Raw genomic sequence first — 19,736 nt, 5'->3', positions numbered from 1 at the left:
CTTTTTGTGATGGCAAAATGACTTTTTGCGACGGCAAGAGGGGGTCACAAATGCAGGGGTTGCAAAAGAGTTTTTGCGACGGCAAAAACTCTTGCTACGACATTTTTACCTTTTTGCGACGACATTTTTACCTTTTTGCGCCGGCACCGTGCAGTCGCTAATAACGTTTGAAATTTCTTGACTTTTTTGCGACGGCCCTATTTTACCGTCGCTAAAAATATTATTTGAGACAGCAAAAAATACTGTCGCTAATAGTCTTTTTTTTTTTTTACAAAAACACTGTTTTTTGCGACGATGTGGTGCCGTTGCAAAAAATATAAAAAATATGAAATTTTCTATTTTTTGCAACAGTGTAATGTCGTCGCAAAAAATATTAAAAAATAATAAAATTTCTATTTTAAATAATAAAATTTCTATTTTTTGCGACAGTATAATGTCGTCGCAAAAAATAACACCTGTAACAAAATTAATAAAAATATTAAAATTTTCTATTTTTTCCGACGGTGGTGCCGTCTCTCACTCTCTAAAATATGCTCTGAGCTGATTATTTACATTCCATTCACAAAAACATCATAACTGAAAATAAAAATAAAAATTGAGAAAATCATCAAATTCAATATTTTACAAAGAACAATTAAACTATACATGTTCATAAAAGCATATTTAAATTATAAAATTCACCCCAATCCTAAAAAAAATAAAAAAATAAAATAAAATCTAAAATTCACCAATAAGCACATTAGATATTTAAATGCTCTTACAAAAAATAAAAAAAATAAAAAATTTCCAACAAGATTTCAATATTGGGCCTATTTCAAAAATCAAGCTGCAAATTCCTTACTTCTAGAATCAGATCTTCCCCTCGACAAAATTTATCCTTTTGACCTACAAATAAATAGATAACAGTTGCAAATTATAATCTTTTGAAGAAACCAACTATTTAAACACCAGTAATGAAGATTGTGGAAAGAACACTTGCGTTGTCATCAGGAACAACTGCATATCTCTCAATTGGAGAAACCAAAGCTTTCCCTGCCCACAAATAATAATAATAATAATAATAATAATAATAATAATAATAATAATAATAATAATGGAATTCAATGTAGTCCAAAATAGTGTAATAAACTCTTATTGTAATATACCTGGGGAATTTTTTCATGTCTGATGGAAGTGGGAAGGGTTGGACTTAAAGGGTTCCTACCTGTCTTGGATTGTAGAATACACAAATTTATTTTGTAGGAACTCACATGTAGAGGGTCCATCAATAGAGAGATCATACATGTTCATGGAATAGGGTGATTAGCCTCTCATCAGTAAGTATGCAAATTAAAGTTATGTTTGGATAGTAGGAATTACATAGAATCTCATCATTACTAAAATATTCATTTCTGCATAAAAAGATAACAATATCACTTTATAAGATGAGATTCAAGCCTATTTATTTAATTAAGATGAGATTCAAGCCTAGACGGGCTCATGGTATGCATCCTTAGTCCAATAAGATGAGATTCAAGCCTATTTATTTAATTAATCGATAGTTTAGTTGACGTGGTGTTGAAAAACTGTCACACTATTGACCAAAATTAATTGAATATTTCATCTGAGTCCAAACAATACAAACATTTTAAAAAATATCATATACAGGATACTCACAATGACACGGGGAGGGCTTGTCAATCCACTAGAGGCCCTTTTTTCTTTCAAAAGAGCAGCCCATTTCTGCTCCCTCGTCTACGAAAAAAAAAAATGCAATCCTGCCTTTAGCCAATGACAATATTATCTTTTATTCGATGAAAAGCTACAAATACAAGACCCTTAAGAGTAAAAAGTAATATTGTATTGCTGGTTTGAACACATAAAAGCTATGTCCTTGTACATCTGATATGGTAATGACCCATTGGACTGAACTCACCTGTGAGCCTTCCATATCAATCATATTTCCATTGGTCAGAATAGTATCAACAACTTGTTCATTGTCAAATACAACAAATCCAAAGCCTCGAGAGCGTTTAGTGACATGGTCTCTTATGATCTCGTGTTCCACTACCTTTCCATACTTTGAGAAGAAATTCTTGAACTCATCTGAGAAGAATGGGGAACCAGTTTAACCAGGATAACAACAATAGCAGAAGAACATGCAAATTAAAATGTGCAATCCCAGACCGTGATCTGGGGGTAAAAAAGAAAGTAAATACCACACCTTCAGTGACAGAGGTAGGTATCCCACCAACAAAAATCTTCTTTGTTTTAAAATCCTTAGATTTAGCAGAACCTTTCGGAATTGTTCTTTTGATCTCAACCTGCTCAGAAATTTGACCGTGAAAGTTGTAATGCCTAAACCATCTGACAGAAGATATTATCTTGGTCAAAGTTCTATGCACTTTCAGAAAAGTGGGGAGATTCTCCAGCAACTCAACAATCCAAATCTCCACAATAATAACAAATTTTATTGACAAAAATTATAGAGGCATCCTGGATACAATTCATCATAAGTCAAGCATCAGTCAAAAAACAGTACTTCACATCGCAGCACAGCTATGTCCTCAATGGCAAAACAACAGTTCAACCTGCTTCCAAACTAACCTAACCCTATGCAGTAATAGGTAGTATGCCAAGCATTCTTTTGTTTTCCGACTTTCACAGCAATCAAGCAGAAAGCATTTCTCCATTGGCCAGTGATAAAGGGAAATCACATTGTTCACAGAGAATTTTAAACATAGTTATCGGTTAATAATGCATTTGCCAGTAAACTTTATTTATTTATTATTTTTCATGAGCAGCCTTATACAATATAAACCCAAAAAAAAAAGTAAAAGGGGTTACTTTTCATTGCTTAGGATCTTGGGATATTAAAACAAAATTACCTGACACTAATCTAACTATTTCGTATATATTTTCCAAACCAACACCAGAGGGAGATAAATTTCCAAGCCAATCTTGAAACAAACACATTTATTTGGGTGGGTACATAGAGGAAGTCTTGTGAAGAACAAAAATTAAATAGAAATTTAAGAGAGTAAGCTTCTATTTACTTTGGCACGGAATGTTTATTACTTCAAGTTTCAAGTTCAAAGGCACTAAACAAGATGTAAAGTTAAGGAAAAGCATCAAATTTTCTGTTTTTCTTCTCTCTTCGCCACAGTTTTTCCTATCAGGAAAAACAGCAAAACCCAGAAACACAAAATGCACAAAGATTTTTCTTCCAAAGTAAATAACCCAAGTGAGGAAAAGCACCTGTTTGTCATTGATGACATGGGTTTCAGCAATAACAGTGTCAACAACAGAAGGATCAACATAGGTGATAAACCCAAAACCCCTGGGTCGACCAGTGTGCCTATCATTCATTATAACCGAATCTGTAATCTCCCCGTACTTCCCAAAGTACTTCGTGAACTGATCTGCACTCACACACTATCCCCAATCACACAAAACAAACATCAAACAAGCATATCATAATGTAAATTGAAGAATTTGCCATCAAACAAAACAATCTAGATATTTTTGCAGAAGCAATTGAAAGAAGAATGAGCTGACCTAATGTAGTGTCTTTAGCTAAACCCCCGATGAGATTCAAGCCTATTGTTCAAACCAGCAATACAATACATAGCTTTGATGAGATTCGAAAAGAAACATAGAACCAGACAAAAAGAGAAACAAAGAACCAAAGAAACAGAGAACCAGAGAACTTCGTTTGCTGGTAATGGATATCGATAGAGAAGTGAAGGACTCCGACAATAGTCGTCAATGTCTGGCTTCCTTCATTCACTGGTGCCCGTGGCTCGACGCCGTCATCGCCCATGCTCACAGTTGCGAGAGAGAGAAAGAGAGAGAGAGATATTTGGTAGAAATTAGGGATTTTGGTTCTAAGAGATTGGGGATTTTGGGGGGCGCGGGAATGGAAAAAAAGGGGGGAACCGAGCAGGCGGGATTGAGAAAAAAAAATAAAAAAATTAATTTTCATCATAAATGAATATTTAAATAATAAAAATAAATAAATAATAATTTTTATTTTCTTTTCGTTATTAAGGTTGAAAATTTATTTGTTTCATTTTTATTTTAATGAATAAAAAATTAATATTATTATTTTTTATTTGGTAGAAGTAAGGATAATATTTTAATAAAAAATATTTTCTATTAAGAGTGATGAGTGAGAGAGAGAGACGGAGAGAGAGAGAGACAAATAGACAAAGAGAGAAAGAGATAGAGAAAGAGACAGAAAAAGAGAGAGACAGAAAAAAGAGAGAGAAATAAGAGATGAGCGATACAAAAAGAGAGAGAAAGAGAGCGGAAAAAATATAAACGAGAGAGAGAATAGAAAAATAGAGAGATAGAGAGAAGAGAGATGGGCGAGAGAGACAGAGAGAGAGAGAAAGAAAAAGAGAAATGAACGAGAGAGACAGAGAGAGAGAAAAGAGATGAGAGAGGTAGAGAGAAGAGAGATGAACGAGAGAGACAGAGAGAGAAGACAAATGAGAGAGATAGAGAGAAAAAAGATGAACAAAAGACATACAGACACACAAATAGACAGACAGATAGACAAACAGATAGAAAAAAAAGAGTGATGAGTGAAAGAAAGAAAGAGAAGAGTGGTGGTAGTTTAATGGCATTTGCAATAGTGGCAAATGTAGTAGAGAATATGGGTGGTGAGACAGAGAGAGATTGGTGAGAGACGAATAGAGAAAAGAGATAGAGAGACAGAGAAAGAGACAGAGTGATGAGCGAGAAAGAGACAAAGTGGTCGCTAAAAGTGCATTTTCTTGTAGTGGATCGCTAAATCGAAAGGGGGCTCAATAAATAAAGAAGAGATAAGGGAGAGAGTGAGCAAGGTGAACACAGTGGGGGAGAGAGAGAGAGACAGACAGACAGACAGACAAACAGACAGAGAGAGAGAGAGAAGAGTGATGAGTGAGAGAGAGAGACGGAAAGAGAAAGAGATAGACAGAAAAGAGAGAAACAAGAAATGAGCAAGAGATAAACAAAAAGAGAGAGAAAGAAAGTGAAAAGAGATTAACGAGAGAGACATAGAAAAAAAAAAGAGAGACAGAGAGAGTGGTAATGGTAGTGGTCATAGTTTCACCCATTGATTTAAGTATGGTATTTGTTTTGAGCTTTCAAATCAGAATTCTACATCCATTTTTCAAAACTCAATTCAAAATATAATCATTACTTTTCGAAACTCATAACCAAACACCTAATTCAAAATTCTTTTCAAAACTTAATTCAAATCAATTTTTTAAATATTTAAATATTTTAAAAATATTTTAATTTTGTGAGAGACAAATAAAGAAGAGAGATAGAGAGAGAGTGATGAGCGAGAGAGAGAGAGAGACAAAGTGATTGCTAAAAGTGTATTTTCTTATAGTGGATCGATAAATCGAGAAGGAGCTCGATAAATAGAGAAGATGAGAGTAAGAGAGTGAGCAAGGCGAACATAGTGAGGGAGAAATAGACAAATAGACAAATAGACAGAGAGAGAGAGAAAAGTGATGAATGAGAGAGAGATAGACAGAAAAAAAGATAGAGAGAGAAAGAGAGAGAGATAGAAAAAGAGAGAGAAACAAGACATGAGCTAGAAATAGACAAAAAGAGAGAGAAAATAGAGCGAAAAGAGATAAGCGAGAGAGAGACACAGAAAAAGAGAGAGACAAAGAGAGAAGAGAAATTGGCGAGAGAGATAGAAAGATAAGAGAGAGAGAAAGAGAGAGAGAAAAGAAATGAGAGAGATAGAGAGAAGAGAGATGAGCGAGAGAGACAAAGAGAAAAAACAGATGAGAGAGATAGAGAGAAGAGAGATATAGGCGAGAGACACAGAGAGAAATAGACAGAGAAAGAAGAATGATGAGTGAAAGAGATAAAGAGAAGAGAGAGATAGAGACAGAGAGACAGGAAGATGAAAAAATGAATCAAAAGAGAAATGTTATATCGAAAGAGTAAGACGACATTGTTTTTTTTAATTTTTTTTTGCGATAGAAAAATACCGTTGAATTTATTCAAACCATTTTGTGACTGTATATATATGAAGCTATCTCAAAACCACAATCACTATGCTAGGTTAGAGTTTTCCAAAAACTATTTTGAGAAAATTATACTTTCTTGTTTTCCGTGTTATATTGTTTTTACTGAATTTTTTTAATATTTTACGTATTTTTTTTAATTTTCAGACACATCTAACATAAATACACTTAAAAATTTTAAAAATTGTAAAAAAAATCTTTTAAAAATTCACTAAATACCAAAAATACAATAATTCAATACATTTTTTTTTGTATTTTTATGTATTTATTAATTTTTAAAAATATTTTTTTATAATTTTTTTTTATTTTTTAGATACATCCAAGTAAGGTGCATCTAAAACAATATTTAAAATTTTAAAAATATTCACTAAAAAAAAAACACGAAAGTCACTTTTTTGCGACGGCAGAAAATGCTGTCTCAAAAAAGCAGAGTATTTGCGATGTAATACTTTTTTTTTTTGAGACGGCAAATTGTGCCGTCGCAAATGCTCTGACTTTTTGAGACGGCAAATGATGCCATCGCAAATACTCTGCTTTTTTGAGACAGTATTTTCTGCCGTTGCAAAAAGTGACTTTTTGAGACGACAAGTGTGCTGTCGCAAATAGTTCCGTCTCATATACTCACTTTTCTTGTAATGCACCTTCATTTTTTAATAAATTTTCAAAAGTTTTCTATTTTGCTTAATTTAAAAATTCAAAAAAGAAATGAATCTACCGTGCATAGCACGAGTTTTATACTATTATATATTTAAGTAAAAATAACCATATGCAGTTTTGGAATCATAACTTAAAATTTGGTTATCTAATATTGAATTGTATTGAATTTGAAGATAATATTCAAGGCTCCTAGATGGGTCAAATCTGTTGTAAGCCCCATTACAATATAAATGGGCTGCCCAGGTGAATCAACATGGGCCTCTAACAAAAACTACTCTTAAAGTGTTACTTACATATGATTTCAACAAGCCCAGCAGGAGCACTATAAGAAAAAAAAAATGTTACGCACTAAAAAATAAAATAATAGTTTTTAATTATTGATAAATGCCTAAAAGCTTAAATTTATGGATCAAAATTATTGTAGATATGATCCACATCATATCAAATTTGAAAGTCATTTTTTGAGACAATTTTATGGGTTTGTCGGTTTTCTGACTGTAACATTATCCAAAAGCACAAATATAAATGTTTGCCGATTGTTCCGTCAAATATTTTTGAGTTCACTTGGTCGTTATCTATTTTGTAAATGTTCAGAACTAAAGTCATTTACCTTTCACAAAGGAGAGCCCAATTTTCTTTAGAATTGCCTCACTTGTAAGAGGCTGGTTCAAAATGACAATTCTTACAACAATAATAGGCTTGAAGAGTTAAAATTTCGCTGTCTGTGAGAGGCTATAGAGAAAAGGCTATAGAGAAAGGAGTAGCAAGAAAGGTTAAAAAATCATCTTATTCTTTATTGAGATCTTAAAAATACACTTATTCTTTATTGAGATCTTAAAAATACACTTTCTGGGATTCCCTATGTTTTGTGTAGAATGGAAAGACTAAAGAACAGAGCAATAACAAATATATGAACTGATCAAATACAATACAATTAGAGGCCAGAAGTGAATGGCACACTGGTAGAAGGCAACCACGACTGACCAGCTATAAAATTTGCGACGCTGAACTGTGATGCTTCAATTGAGCTAGAAATAACTCGATAACCACCCCACTTTACTCTGCCACTAGTTGAAGAACCAGGACCTGAGTTCTTATATTCTCCATAATACAAAGTATTTAGAGCAAAGTTACCATCCCATTCTAACCAACCTGTAGGATCAACCAAGGTGTCAAGGTAAGTTTGTAGATAAACAGTACGTGAATATTGCTTCCAAGGCCTTCCCAAATACGTCTTGATTGAGCTAAGTACTGGTTTTAGGTCGGATGAAGCGAGGATTTGAGAATTGTGAATTGAAATGCCAGTATTTTGGTTAGGGTCAGTTCTTCCTTGTGCTGTTACAGTATTTTTTTGCCCGCTCATGGGTTTTCTAGCATATATCATGCAATTTTGGAGAACTACTACAGCATTTCCAAATATGAAATCTACCGTGCCATAAATATCACATTCTTTGTAAAATTGTCGTTGAGAATGAATATAGAGTGTATCTTGGTATCCTTCAAAACCACAACGATAGAAAACAGAGAGATCAGAGCCAGATCGAAGTGCTACAGCTTGGTGATTTTGTGGTCCAGCTGTGTTACGAAATGTTATATCATGGGCAATGAATCCTTCACCGGTGACCGCTACAAATAAAATATGTTATCAATAATTAGCAATTGTTTACTCAATGGTTTGAAATGTTATCTATGAAGTGTTGTTATGATCTCTAATTGTCCCTTCAATTTAAGTTAATAAAAGATGCTTCTATAGAGGTAGAATTTTCATACCATAAATGAATAAAATATTTATGTTTCATAATGAAGGAAACTTTAAGTTGTCAATGAAGAACTCTTGACTTCATAATATATCTAAAAAAAGATATTTACTTTGTTAAATATAACCAGCATTATAAATTGATTATATATTCATCTATGCAATCAGCATGTGGAATGAAAAAAAAAAAAAAAAAGAAGCCACCAGAAAAGAATCCTTCACCATCGACAGCTGAATTTCCCAATTTTTACGAAAAAATTTACGAAGACAGTTAGAAATTGAATACCGAGTTAAATAAATTTAATTTTGAAAAAAAACAGAATAGTGAAAGTAGCATGATCTTTCCTTTACATTTAATATAAAAGTAGTTAACAATCAATTTTATCTCATGACCTTTTGTACTTCTCTTGAAAAAAAATTGCATGTTAGGCTAAGCATAAATAAATCACAAAACCGCCTAACATTTGAAATACGTGCATTGAATTTATTCTAGCATCGCCCACGCCAAACCAAGTATTAAATCTACATCACTAATTCAGATTTTGGACATTTTTTAATCTTTTTTTATGCATAAAATTTTTGATTTTCATATTATTAATATAAGATTTCCTATAGAATTCATATTTTACTTTCCTTCTTATCATGCTTTATCTATTTAATAAAATATTACTTCTTTTGCAAAAAAAAAAAAAAAAGGTAAGAGCCCCATGCCAAGTGATGAATTACATGTCTACGTTTGTCAGTAGACTAATTAACACTTTTAACGTTAGTGTTTGACATATAAAAAAAAAAGTAAATTTGATATAATCAAATGCTTTCATTAAATTTTGCTATGCACTGGTGATGTTGATAGACTCTGTCCTTTTTTGTAGCAGCAATGTTAGGTATCATGAAAAAATTTTCATGAAAATAATCATGAAAGTTTTGTAATCCTTGAATTACACGTAAAATAAAGCACCACACACTAATCAAAGGTAATTCAAGATTTCATGATCATTTTCATGAAATTTTTTTTATCATCCCTAACTTTTGTCTTTTCATAGGTGTGATCAAAATAACAGTTGTCTTGACTTTTAATTATTTTGAAAATTATGCACTACTTAATAATATAAAAACACCTTAAAAAATAAATAAATATATATATATATATATAAAAGAGAGATGAGATCCTTACCAACAGTTGCAGAGTTGAAGGTGGTGGAACCTCCTCCCACGCTTCGACTGCCAGTGATAATGGTGTTTTTCAAGCCATCACCAACGAGCATAATATTCTTCATTTTGTTGCCAATCTCAATATTTTTCTTATAAAGACCACTTTTCACATGTATAACAAATCTCCCACTGCCGCTCCTCTTCGCTGCGACATCTAGGGCTGCTTGAATGGTCTGGTAATTCCCCGAACCATCTTGAGCCACCACGAGATTTGATGCTGGAGACGACGATTGCAACAGCTTGCGGTTTCCAGGTGAAACCCAAGTGGGAAAACCTTCTTTATACGTTTGTTTCTCGGTTGAGCCATTGTTAATAGCCAAGTGTTGCTGATTAGCTGCGAAACATTGTTAGACATGAGAGGCAACATGAAGTCAGAGACACCTAACTCAATGAACCCAGCTCGACAAGTCTCAAGATTTGTCAAAGCCGTGCTGAGCCATGTCTGAGCATCAAAATCAGAACATTTTGTGTTAGGGTCTAGTGTATTGTTGAGTTGGAGAATTGTGCTCTCATAGAGCTTCAAACAATCAGACCATGCATTTTTTTCGAGCTCATTGCGACATTTGGACCCGAGCCACTTAGTGTGAGTCTTGGAATTGAGAGCTCTCTCCATGGCTATTTGCATGGCCATCTTTCTGAACTCGGATTTTTGTTTGGGTACAAAATTGTGAGAGCCATTGCTCATGAAGTATTTGCATGGTTCGGGATATGGGGTTTTGTTGCACCACTGGTTTATGTCGTCTGAGGCGACAGATGTTGAGACAGAGGAGAGGAATGAAGAGAAGGATGCAAAGAGTATGAATAATATTTCAAACTTGGTTGCCATTGTTGGGTGGTTTGTTTTCTTGAACTTGGTTCTATAGGTTGTGAAGGTGGCCTCTTTATATAGTTGAAATATGGGTGACAAGTTGGCTTAAGTTGAACATAGGTGGATGAGGATGACAACTTGACAAGTAAGCATAGAAGAGATGACGAGTAAACAAAGTACAAATGCAATCGGAAAATATTGTTGGAAAAAATGATTTTTCGGTGACTTTAATTAAATATTAAAGTGGGTCCCAACCATCTATTGTGTTGAGTCCAAGTGGGTTTAGATACTTTGCAATGAGATCTTTACACCACAAATAGTATAGCCAAAACCGTTGAAATTTGAATGAGAAATTGCCCCATGAAGTTAGCTTCATGAAAGAGCTAATGGGGTTTGAAACTTCTGCTTTTATTGCAGAGTTTAATAGTGCATTAATGGAGTTTGTAACTCCTGCCTTTATTATAGAGTTTAATAGTGCATTAATGGGGTTTGTAACTCCTGCCTTTATTGCAGAGGTTAATGGTGCATTAGTGACCAGCCATAAAGGCTGGAGGCTTCTCCTCTCTCCCCTATACATGTATAAATTGAGACCCTCCTGTCAAGTCTCCAACACAGAAATTGTTTCTTCCATTCTTTAGTCAATTTGCCAGAAAGTTCCTATTGTGAGAGAGTGCTTGTAGACACCCTATTTTTGACCGACCTTGAGACTCAGACATCACCAGTTGAGCGCTCAGTGATATTGCATATTGTGCTCGTTCAGAAGTTTCAGAGACTCGGCTGCGAGCCTTGCCTCCGGACTTCCGGACTCTTTTGTGTTTTGCCTCGGTTTGCGAACCAGGTTTCGTTTTCTCTGTTTTCTCTTCTCGAATGGAGGGAGAGGTCTCGTAGACCATCTCCCAGTGGCCGTAGGCTACGTTTCGTGGTCGTAGGCCGTTTTTGCCCGTTTGGAGTCCGGTTTCCGATTTTTCGAAGCCGTTGGCCGTGTGCCTCGGTTCGGGACCGCTTAACCATCTCCGTTTGCTCCAGTTTTTGGAAGACTTCTTATTTGCTCCCTTTTGAGGGACACTGTGGTCTGAGAGACCGATTTCGTGGTTGAACATCCCTCCCGATGCCTAACAGCCGGTTTTCGGGGCCTCGGGCTGCGCGTTTCGGCCCCCGAACCTTCGTTCTGCATCGGTTTCGGTTCATTTTTGGCAGGGACCCCTGTTTCATTGGTAAGAAGGCCGTAGAAGGGTGGGAGGCCAGTAATTGTTCTGTCAGCCAACTTTATCCCTTCATCGCCCTCCGTCGCCCGATTTTCTTCACTTCAAAGCCAATGTTGACCATCCTTGGGCCATTTTCTTGCACCCTAAACCCCATATTTGTGATGTACACATCTGGGAGGCCACCAATATTTGGTGGCCGGCCAGTAATTGTTGTTGAACCTTTTGAACCCCTTTGAAAAGTGGGTTGTTCTCTCTCTTGGTTCACTTTTTCCAGTGTTTAACCACAGGGTTGTGTTGTGCACACATCAGAGGCTACCTTTTTGATATGGTCGGCCACTAATTCTCATTGAACCTTTTGACCCTTGGCCGGCCGGCCATGGGAAGTAGCCGGCCGGCCACATGCAACCTAGATAGCTGGCCGGTCATGATCCTTGCACCCTGTTCCTTACAGCTGTATATCTCTTTTCCCCCCAGATTGTGTATCCGGGGGGGGTGCATTTTTGGAGGGAAACTTGGTTGTTTTCCCTCCATTTTTTCCCTCCATTTTCCCCCTCTTTTTGCCTATATAACCAGCCTCCCAGCTCTGGTTTAGGGGTTGGAAAAATTACCTAAGAGCTTTGCATACATACACCTTCCTCTCCCTCTCTTCCAAGCTCTAAACCCTCAAACCCTACATCATTTCTTCACCAACCCATAGTCCTACCCTTCCATCCTCCATTCCAGCAGCTGGAGGTTGTTCTTCAGAGCCTAGGAGTGTTGCAACTCAAGCCAAGGAGCTGTCAAAGACAAGTCTTCAAGGGTGAGTCCCTATTTTCCTTTTTTTTTTGCTTGGTTTTGTTCAATACATTAGCCATGCTTGCTTGCTGTTTTGGGCTCCGACCCTAACTGGAACTAGGCTTATTTTGAGCTATTTTTCATGTTTGTTTAAGGGTATTTACCTGTTTGAAGTCTCCTTGTTGCACTTGCTTCATTATCTCCATTGTATGCCATCTTCTTGTGTAGTATTTTTGGCCTATGTATAAACTGTTTTGAGCTCTGTCATGAACTGAAAAGTGGCTTATTTTGATCCCTTCTTCAACATTGTTGAAGGGCTCATTGCTGTTTGAGGCTTTCATTTATCACTTGCCTTTATATATCTCTTTTGGCTCCATTTTTTCATGATTTGTTAGCCTCTTATGCTTCTGTTTTTGGGTTCTGGTCCGAACTACAAGTGACCTTATTTTGACCCCCTCTTCATGTTTCATTAAGGGTCTTTCATTGTTTGAGGCATCCTTTTTATACTTTCTGTTATAACTCTATTTTTTGCCTTATTTTGCATAGCATTTTGAGCATTCTTGTACACTGTTTTGGATCTGTCCACCAACTGGAAAATATCATGTTTTGGGCCCCTCTTCAAATTTGTTGAAGGGCCCACTCGGTTTTGAGGCCAGCAGCCATGACTTGCTTCTTTATCTCACATTTAGGGCCATTTTTGCATGCTAGTTTTGCCCTATTTGTGTTTATTGTTTGACCTTGCTTAGAACTGTAAACATATTTTTTTTGGGGCTGCCTTGAATCTGTATTCACATGTCATGATCAAATAATGCATGCTTGATGTAGCTACAAGTCATTTCATGTGCTTAATCTTGCATTTCGGGACCATTTCATGCATCGGGTGCTATATTGTCATGATTCGGGGCTGTTTCGGGTCATATTTTAGGGCTGAAATTTGCATGCTTGTATGCTATATTCCATGCCTTGCCATGTTTTGTTAGAGTGGCATTTTGTGCCTTAGGGTCGGTCTTCGGTTTGCGTGCATGTGTGCACGCATCTCGAGTTGTCTCATTTTCATCTCATGGCCTCCTATGTGAGTGTGGCTGTGGTCCACTTGTGTTGGTGTAAGTCCATTGTGCATTGTGTATGCCATTTCATTTCATAGCATTGCGTATGCTAGGTTGTATGTTAGTGCATTGTGTATGCCATGTTACCTCGTGCATCGTGTATGCCATTTCATAGCATTGTGCATGCTAGGTTGTATATTAGTTGCATTCATGCATATCATGCATATTGCATCGTGCTTGGGATAGGATTTAGCCCAAGCACGGGAAACGAAGTACGTTTCGTACTCCGAGTGACGGAACATGTCTCAATTCCCTGTCACCGACACTCCGGATTATCCATGATGGAGTTAGGTTTTAGTTGAGTTTTTATGTGCATTCATTCTATATTGAGTAATGCAAATCGATTCCTCGGCCATCATGCATCGATATGCGTGATTGGTGGTACGAGGATCGAGGCATGCATACATTTGTGAAAATACATTGTTATGCCCATTTCCTGCTCTCTGTTGCAACAAATCAAGAATCAGCAACCTTCCGGAGCTTGGCGCGCTTTCCAAGAGTAATTGTGAAACAGAGGCTAATTGGGGCATCCCAGTGGATTTCCACGCAAGGCAGCGCAGACATGCATCATCCATCATCTGAAGAAAAGTCAAGGCAGTCCCTGGCTTGCATGCCAGTTTATAGCTTTCCTAGATTAATTTGTAAATTAATTAGGATTTTTGTATTATTTTGGGACTGTATTATTTATTTATTTGGGACTGTATATTTATTCGGACCCTCTGTGCGAAGGCATAATTGTAATAAGTGTGCGTGTGTGTGATGCATGTCTTCCAACCCCACGTCTTTCTTCCCTTTGATTTGCCTGCTTATGATGGTTAGATTAGGGCATGTTTCAATTAGCATACAGTATGACAGCATGTTTGCATCATTCATCTGTTTTGCATGCACCGAGCTCGGCGCATCATACTAACTGCGTTTGTATTTCAATTTCAAAGTTGAATACTTGTTAGCTGTTGCATCTCATATGCCATGTTTAGAATAGCCGAGCCTGCTATAGTTGTATTTTTGCATGTGTTGCATTAGGCATTTCTGTATAATTAGGATCATGCATGGATTTCTAATGAGCTTCTATTTTGGCTTGGAGTACTCGGTAAGTTTTATGCTTTAGCATCCTTGCATGCGTGTGAGTGACTGCCATGAATAGCATGCTTACCATGAGGCTATTTGCTTATGTGATATAACTGCCTGAATGCCTGTGGGTGAAGGTTGGGTTATTTGGATTGGGACAAATCATCAACTATGAGTTTTAAGCCCACTAGATAGTGGCAAAACCATCTTTTCTTAAGCCCACCTGAGGGTGGCAAAATCTGCATCTTTAAGCCTACTTGCGAGTAGCACCATCAAACCATTTTCAAACAAACAAACATGAAATGTTTTGTTCCAATTCAGGCGACCCAGTCTATACTTGTATGCTGTGCGCATAACATAGTAATCTAGGCTAATAACTGGAATAAGAACACACAATGTTTTCAAAACTTGATATCATGATTAGTAGAGGCCGATCTTTGATCGGGCGAGCGGGGGTGCTCACAAAGTGACCTTCCCCAATCGTACCCAAGTTCCCGAGCCGAGGCAACTTTGGTGATGATGGACATGTGGCCTTAGGCAAACGAGTCAGGGTTTCCTAAATTTCCCAAAATAAAATATTTAGGTGGCGACTCTGTATCTGGCGAAGCAGTCCATGTTTGGCACTTCTTTCAAAATCTGTTTTCTCAAAATGATTTGCCGGATTTGGACTCTTTGGTTCAGATTAAGAACCGTGACAATTTGAGAGTCCTGAGCTGTAGTGACCCCAAATGAACAGAACGGGACTCACCCTCCCGGGGCGTTCGGGGACGTCTACAGTTTCTGGCGACTCTGCTGGGGATTTAAAGAACTTGACTCGAACTCATGATATCTGTATTTGACTACACTTATGTGTTTCTTTGCATTGCATGTGCATTGGTGCGCCTAGGACACCGTGTTTGCCATCTGCTATTCCTGAACGGTTTGCCGGAGGCTTATCTTGTCAAGGCATGACCATAAGGCTGATCGGTTGTGGGCTCTGCCAGTATGGGAACACAAACCCCGGTTTTACCGGGGCACCCTCTTTGACCATTCGACCTAGTGCATATTCGGATCCGTAGTGACCATTCCAAACTAGGACATGTTGCTTACCCGTTCATAGGTTGTTTGAAACCGCTGCGTGCGTAGTGAAACTCTAGCTCCTGACAAAATAGGACAGGGAAACCCTACCCCAACATAGGGGTGTTTTGGCTCTCACTTATCTGCTATGTGCTTTAGAGTGCGTCTCTACAGGGAATGCATGTATCAGTGTTATGAGTTTGGGGCATCAGGCCTGCGGGCATCAGTCAGTATTTGAGAATCAGTTATCTGCGGGTATCAGAGATTCAGTTTTTGGGACAGTGATTCAGGGATAATAATCGGTGTTGGAGGACAGTGTGTATTCAACTTGTCGACCGTGTGTTGTCATGCTCGGCTGTGTGTCATGCATTTATTTTAAGCTGTTATGCTGTCTTTTTATCTGTTTATTTATTTCCTTATTTGCTTTATTTATTATTTTACTAGGGCAGTTCTAGCACAATTGCTCCCAACCCAGTAGATATTCCCCAAGCACTTTGGACACGAGGTCGTCGACTCAATCGATCCGAGGATCTAATTGACGGACAGCCAGTGTTTCATTCTCTACCCCCAATTGTCAGAAGAAGGCCGAGAAAGCGCAGTGTATCAGAACAGAGGTTGCCAGAACAGTGGGTTACTCCATCAGAGGACAATAGGACTAAGGTCTCGATTGTTGCTATAGAAATAGACATACCAGTTAGTCGGATGGATCAGCAAAATACATCAGGGGTGGAAGCCCAAATGCGCCAAATGTAGGAGAGCATGAGACAAATGCAGGAGGATGCCGCCCGTCAAGCGGAATTCTCTAAACAGCAGGCCGCAATCATGGCCCACCAGGCCGAACTAATCACTAGACTGCAACAGCAGAATGCGGCATCTGCTTCACATCAAGTTCCTCCTCCGCTAGGGGCTCCATTACCCGAATAGACACCTACTGTTCAGAATGCTCTGCCAAACACCCAGAACACTGTGCCAAATATCCAGAACATACAAGAGGACACGAACCTTCCAACAGGGCCAGCTCTGCCCCCGCTTACGCCTCAACTGTCCAAGACCCATACACCCAACCACCCGGACTCCCCCTTCGAGTTCGAAATAGACCATACAACTCTGAAACTAAGCAAGCTTGAGAAGCTCTTCAAGAAATCACAAGGGCTAAAGGCTATTCCGGATATCGAGGATGGATATACCGATATGGCTGTAACATTGCCCGATAGGTTCAAGATGCCGCAAATTGACCGCTTTGACGGATCCGGGGACCCCATGGTCCATCTTCGCTTATTCTCAGACATTCTGCGGCCAATGGGCCTAACCCGACCACAAAAACTTTCGCTATTCGGCCGAACCCTGTCGGGTGTGGCTGCCATCTGGTACGCGAAGTTAGAGGATGAGGTAAAAAGAAGTTGGGATGAAATGGCCGAGGCCTTTATCGCGCAGTACTCGTACAACACCCAGATCGAGATTACAACTCGTGATCTCGAGACGACGAGGCAGGAGCCCAAGGAAACTTTCTCAGATTTTGTAACTCGGTGGAGGGCAAAGGCGTCGATGATGACTTTGAGGCCCACTGATAAGGACCAAATCAGGATGATTGTGCGCAATCTCCAACCAAAATTGATGCAGAAAATGATTGTACTCCCCTTTCCCACCTTCTCAGATTTACACGAGATGGGGGTACAAATTGAGGACGCGATGAAGCAAGGTTTGATTGACCAGGACAGGGAGCAACCCCGGAGAACATTCAACCGTAACAACAATGCAGGCCCGAGTGGCGCTGCAACCGCAAGAGCTTCGGAGGTCAGCATGGTCACCACCATTCCCTCTCCCCTTCCAAGGCCCATGGCAGCCACACCCTTCTCCGGTGCATCCGGAAGTAATACTCAAACCTCTAAATACCAGCCTAGAGGCCAAAGAACCTTCACCCCACTATACATGCCTTTGTCTAAGGCTCTGGGGGTCTTGATCAGAAAGGGGCATCTAAAACCCCTAGAGCCGAGGCCATTGCCAAATCCACTCCCTCCCTCTCACAACCCAGCCAAGTACTGTGCATATCACCAGCAGCACAGTCATGATACTGACCAATGTTTCAGGCTGCGTCACGAGATTCAAGACCTCGTTGACAAAAATGTGATTTTGCCACCAGAAAAACCCAATGTCACAACCAACCCCCTCCCTACACACAACCAAACTCCACCTCCCAAAAGAGTCAATCTTATCCAGACTGGGGTCGTGTCTTACGATCCTAGTATCTATATTACTCCTACCCATCTACCTAAGCCGGAGGTGTTCCTTCCCGACTGCACTGACTTCTTGTGCATGTTGGACATCTCCACAACCTAACCAGAACCAATGGTGGTGACCATCGAAGATGGGGCAGGGTAGACATCGGGAAAGAATGAGATTGTTGAGTCTGGGATTGAATAGAGTTTTGCTGGGGGAGCCTATGATCCAAGTGAGTACATCTTGTCAACAAGCCAGATTAGGCTGGGTATAGAATTGCCAGAAAAGGAAGAACTGTGTATGATCCGGGAGGATGGATTTGGGCAAGGGGCAGATGATCTGACAGCTGTAGAGGAGGACCTTGCCAACCTGCAATTTTTCGATGACCAAGAATCAGGGGACGCGGCAGTCAACTGGTTTGACTATGAGGAATCGGCAGAGGCCACTGGATGGCTCGATGATCAACCAGATGTGGTGGGAGAATCCCAACTAGAACAGGGCCCGGCAGGGGCGAGAGTATTAGCTGTGGCCGGAAGGGCCGGAAGTCAGGTTACATTGCCAGGGAGCGCCAGTACGAAGAATTTCGCTCAGGACGGAAGCATTGTGAATGCAGGGGAGGTTAAACAACAAACTGCACTGACGCAGGTAGAACAACAGGGTTTTGAGAGAACCGGGAAAGCCAAAATCCATGAGGGGATCGAAAGTGCTGCGGGCACAAGAACAGAGGATGCTGTGAGCATGCAGACTGAAAGTGTTGTGAGTAAAAACATGTCCGAACCAGATAGGTGCCTTTTGAATGCCAGCGGAATGTGGTGGGAAGACGATGACTTATGTCTTGCCCACACAGACGAAGACTGGGGAAGCAATCAACCAGATGACACTTGGTACCTCGATGAGGTTGATCACATGACAAGAAGCGGGCGGTACTTCAAGCCCCCGCACCTAGACCAACCCGAGGCATCCGGGAAGGATAAAGAAGCTGAGAAACAGAAGGAGAAGCAGATCGAAGAGGAAGCTGTGTTGAAACAGCTAAAGAAGATACAAGCAGACATCTCCATCTGGGGACTGCTTATGGTGTCGCGAGTACATAGACAAGCTGTCTTATCTGCTATGGACAAGTCCAAACTCTCCATAGATACTACACCAGAACAGCTGGTTGGGCTGGTTTTTCCGGGAGGAGGTTCCCCGGCATTAACCTTTTCAGACAAAGAACTACCGCCTGAGGGCACAAATCACAACAAACCCCTCTACATTTTCGTGGAATGTAGAGATAAGTGGATACCGGTGGCACTTGTTGATACCGGGTCCGCTATCAATGTCTGCCCAACCAGAACAGCTTATGTAATCGGGTTGAAGCCCGCGGACTTCGTGCCGATTACTCAAGTTATCAGAGCATACGATAATACTAGCAGGGAAGTGATGAGGACTGTCAAAATTCAGACCCAGGTTGGTCCTGGACAACACAACATTGAATTCCATGTCTTGGACGTTCCCGCAACCTTCAACCTATTTTTGGGGCGACCGTGGTTGCACCAGGTCAGAGCAGTCTCTTCCACTTTACATCAGATGTTGAAGTACCCTCACAGGAAGGGGGTGGCTATTGTCTTTGGGAATTCATCAATCCATCCGCCCCCGGAAGTGTTCACACCAGTCTTGGAAATCGAGCATGGCACTGAGGATGTGTTCTTATCAGGGTTCACTTTGGCTGAGGCTCGAGTGGTGTAGAATATTATGGCTATGAATGAGGGGGTGTACGTCAATGCTTAATCCGTCTACCTCATGAACAAGTTACAACACATCCCCGGAATGGGATTGGGAAAAAGCGGCTGGAAAGGCGTCGCAGCGTTGGCCGAAGTGCCA

At 39.4% G+C, this 19,736-nt stretch overlaps 2 protein-coding genes across 2 annotated transcripts; both read right to left on the bottom strand.

Annotated features, from left to right (window-relative positions):
* Window positions 1–577: 577 nt before the first annotated feature.
* Window positions 578–3,907, bottom strand: LOC114296976 (heterogeneous nuclear ribonucleoprotein 1-like). The gene is made up of 7 exons (XM_082882445.1): window positions 3,682–3,907; window positions 3,538–3,579; window positions 3,238–3,401; window positions 2,204–2,303; window positions 1,916–2,085; window positions 1,657–1,734; window positions 578–1,032 (listed from the first exon to the last, which is right to left on the bottom strand). Exons 1-7 carry the CDS (start codon window positions 3,800–3,802, stop codon window positions 937–939), a joined length of 771 nt encoding a protein of 256 aa, XP_082738571.1. The 5' UTR covers window positions 3,803–3,907; the 3' UTR covers window positions 578–936.
* Window positions 3,908–7,447: 3,540 nt separating this feature from the next.
* LOC114301470 (pectinesterase 2) lies at window positions 7,448–10,505 on the bottom strand. The gene is given in 3 exon segments (XM_082882446.1): window positions 7,448–8,300; window positions 9,605–9,964; window positions 9,967–10,505. Coding segments are annotated over 3 exon segments (1,554 nt in total). The 5' UTR covers window positions 10,469–10,505; the 3' UTR covers window positions 7,448–7,608.
* Window positions 10,506–19,736: the final 9,231 nt, after the last annotated feature.

This window comes from Camellia sinensis, chromosome 8 (genome assembly GCF_055761805.1).
Source record: "Camellia sinensis isolate YWXY chromosome 8, ASM5576180v1, whole genome shotgun sequence".
Taxonomy (NCBI): domain Eukaryota; kingdom Viridiplantae; phylum Streptophyta; class Magnoliopsida; order Ericales; family Theaceae; genus Camellia; species Camellia sinensis.
This window is presented reverse-complemented; position numbering and strand designations above follow the sequence as displayed.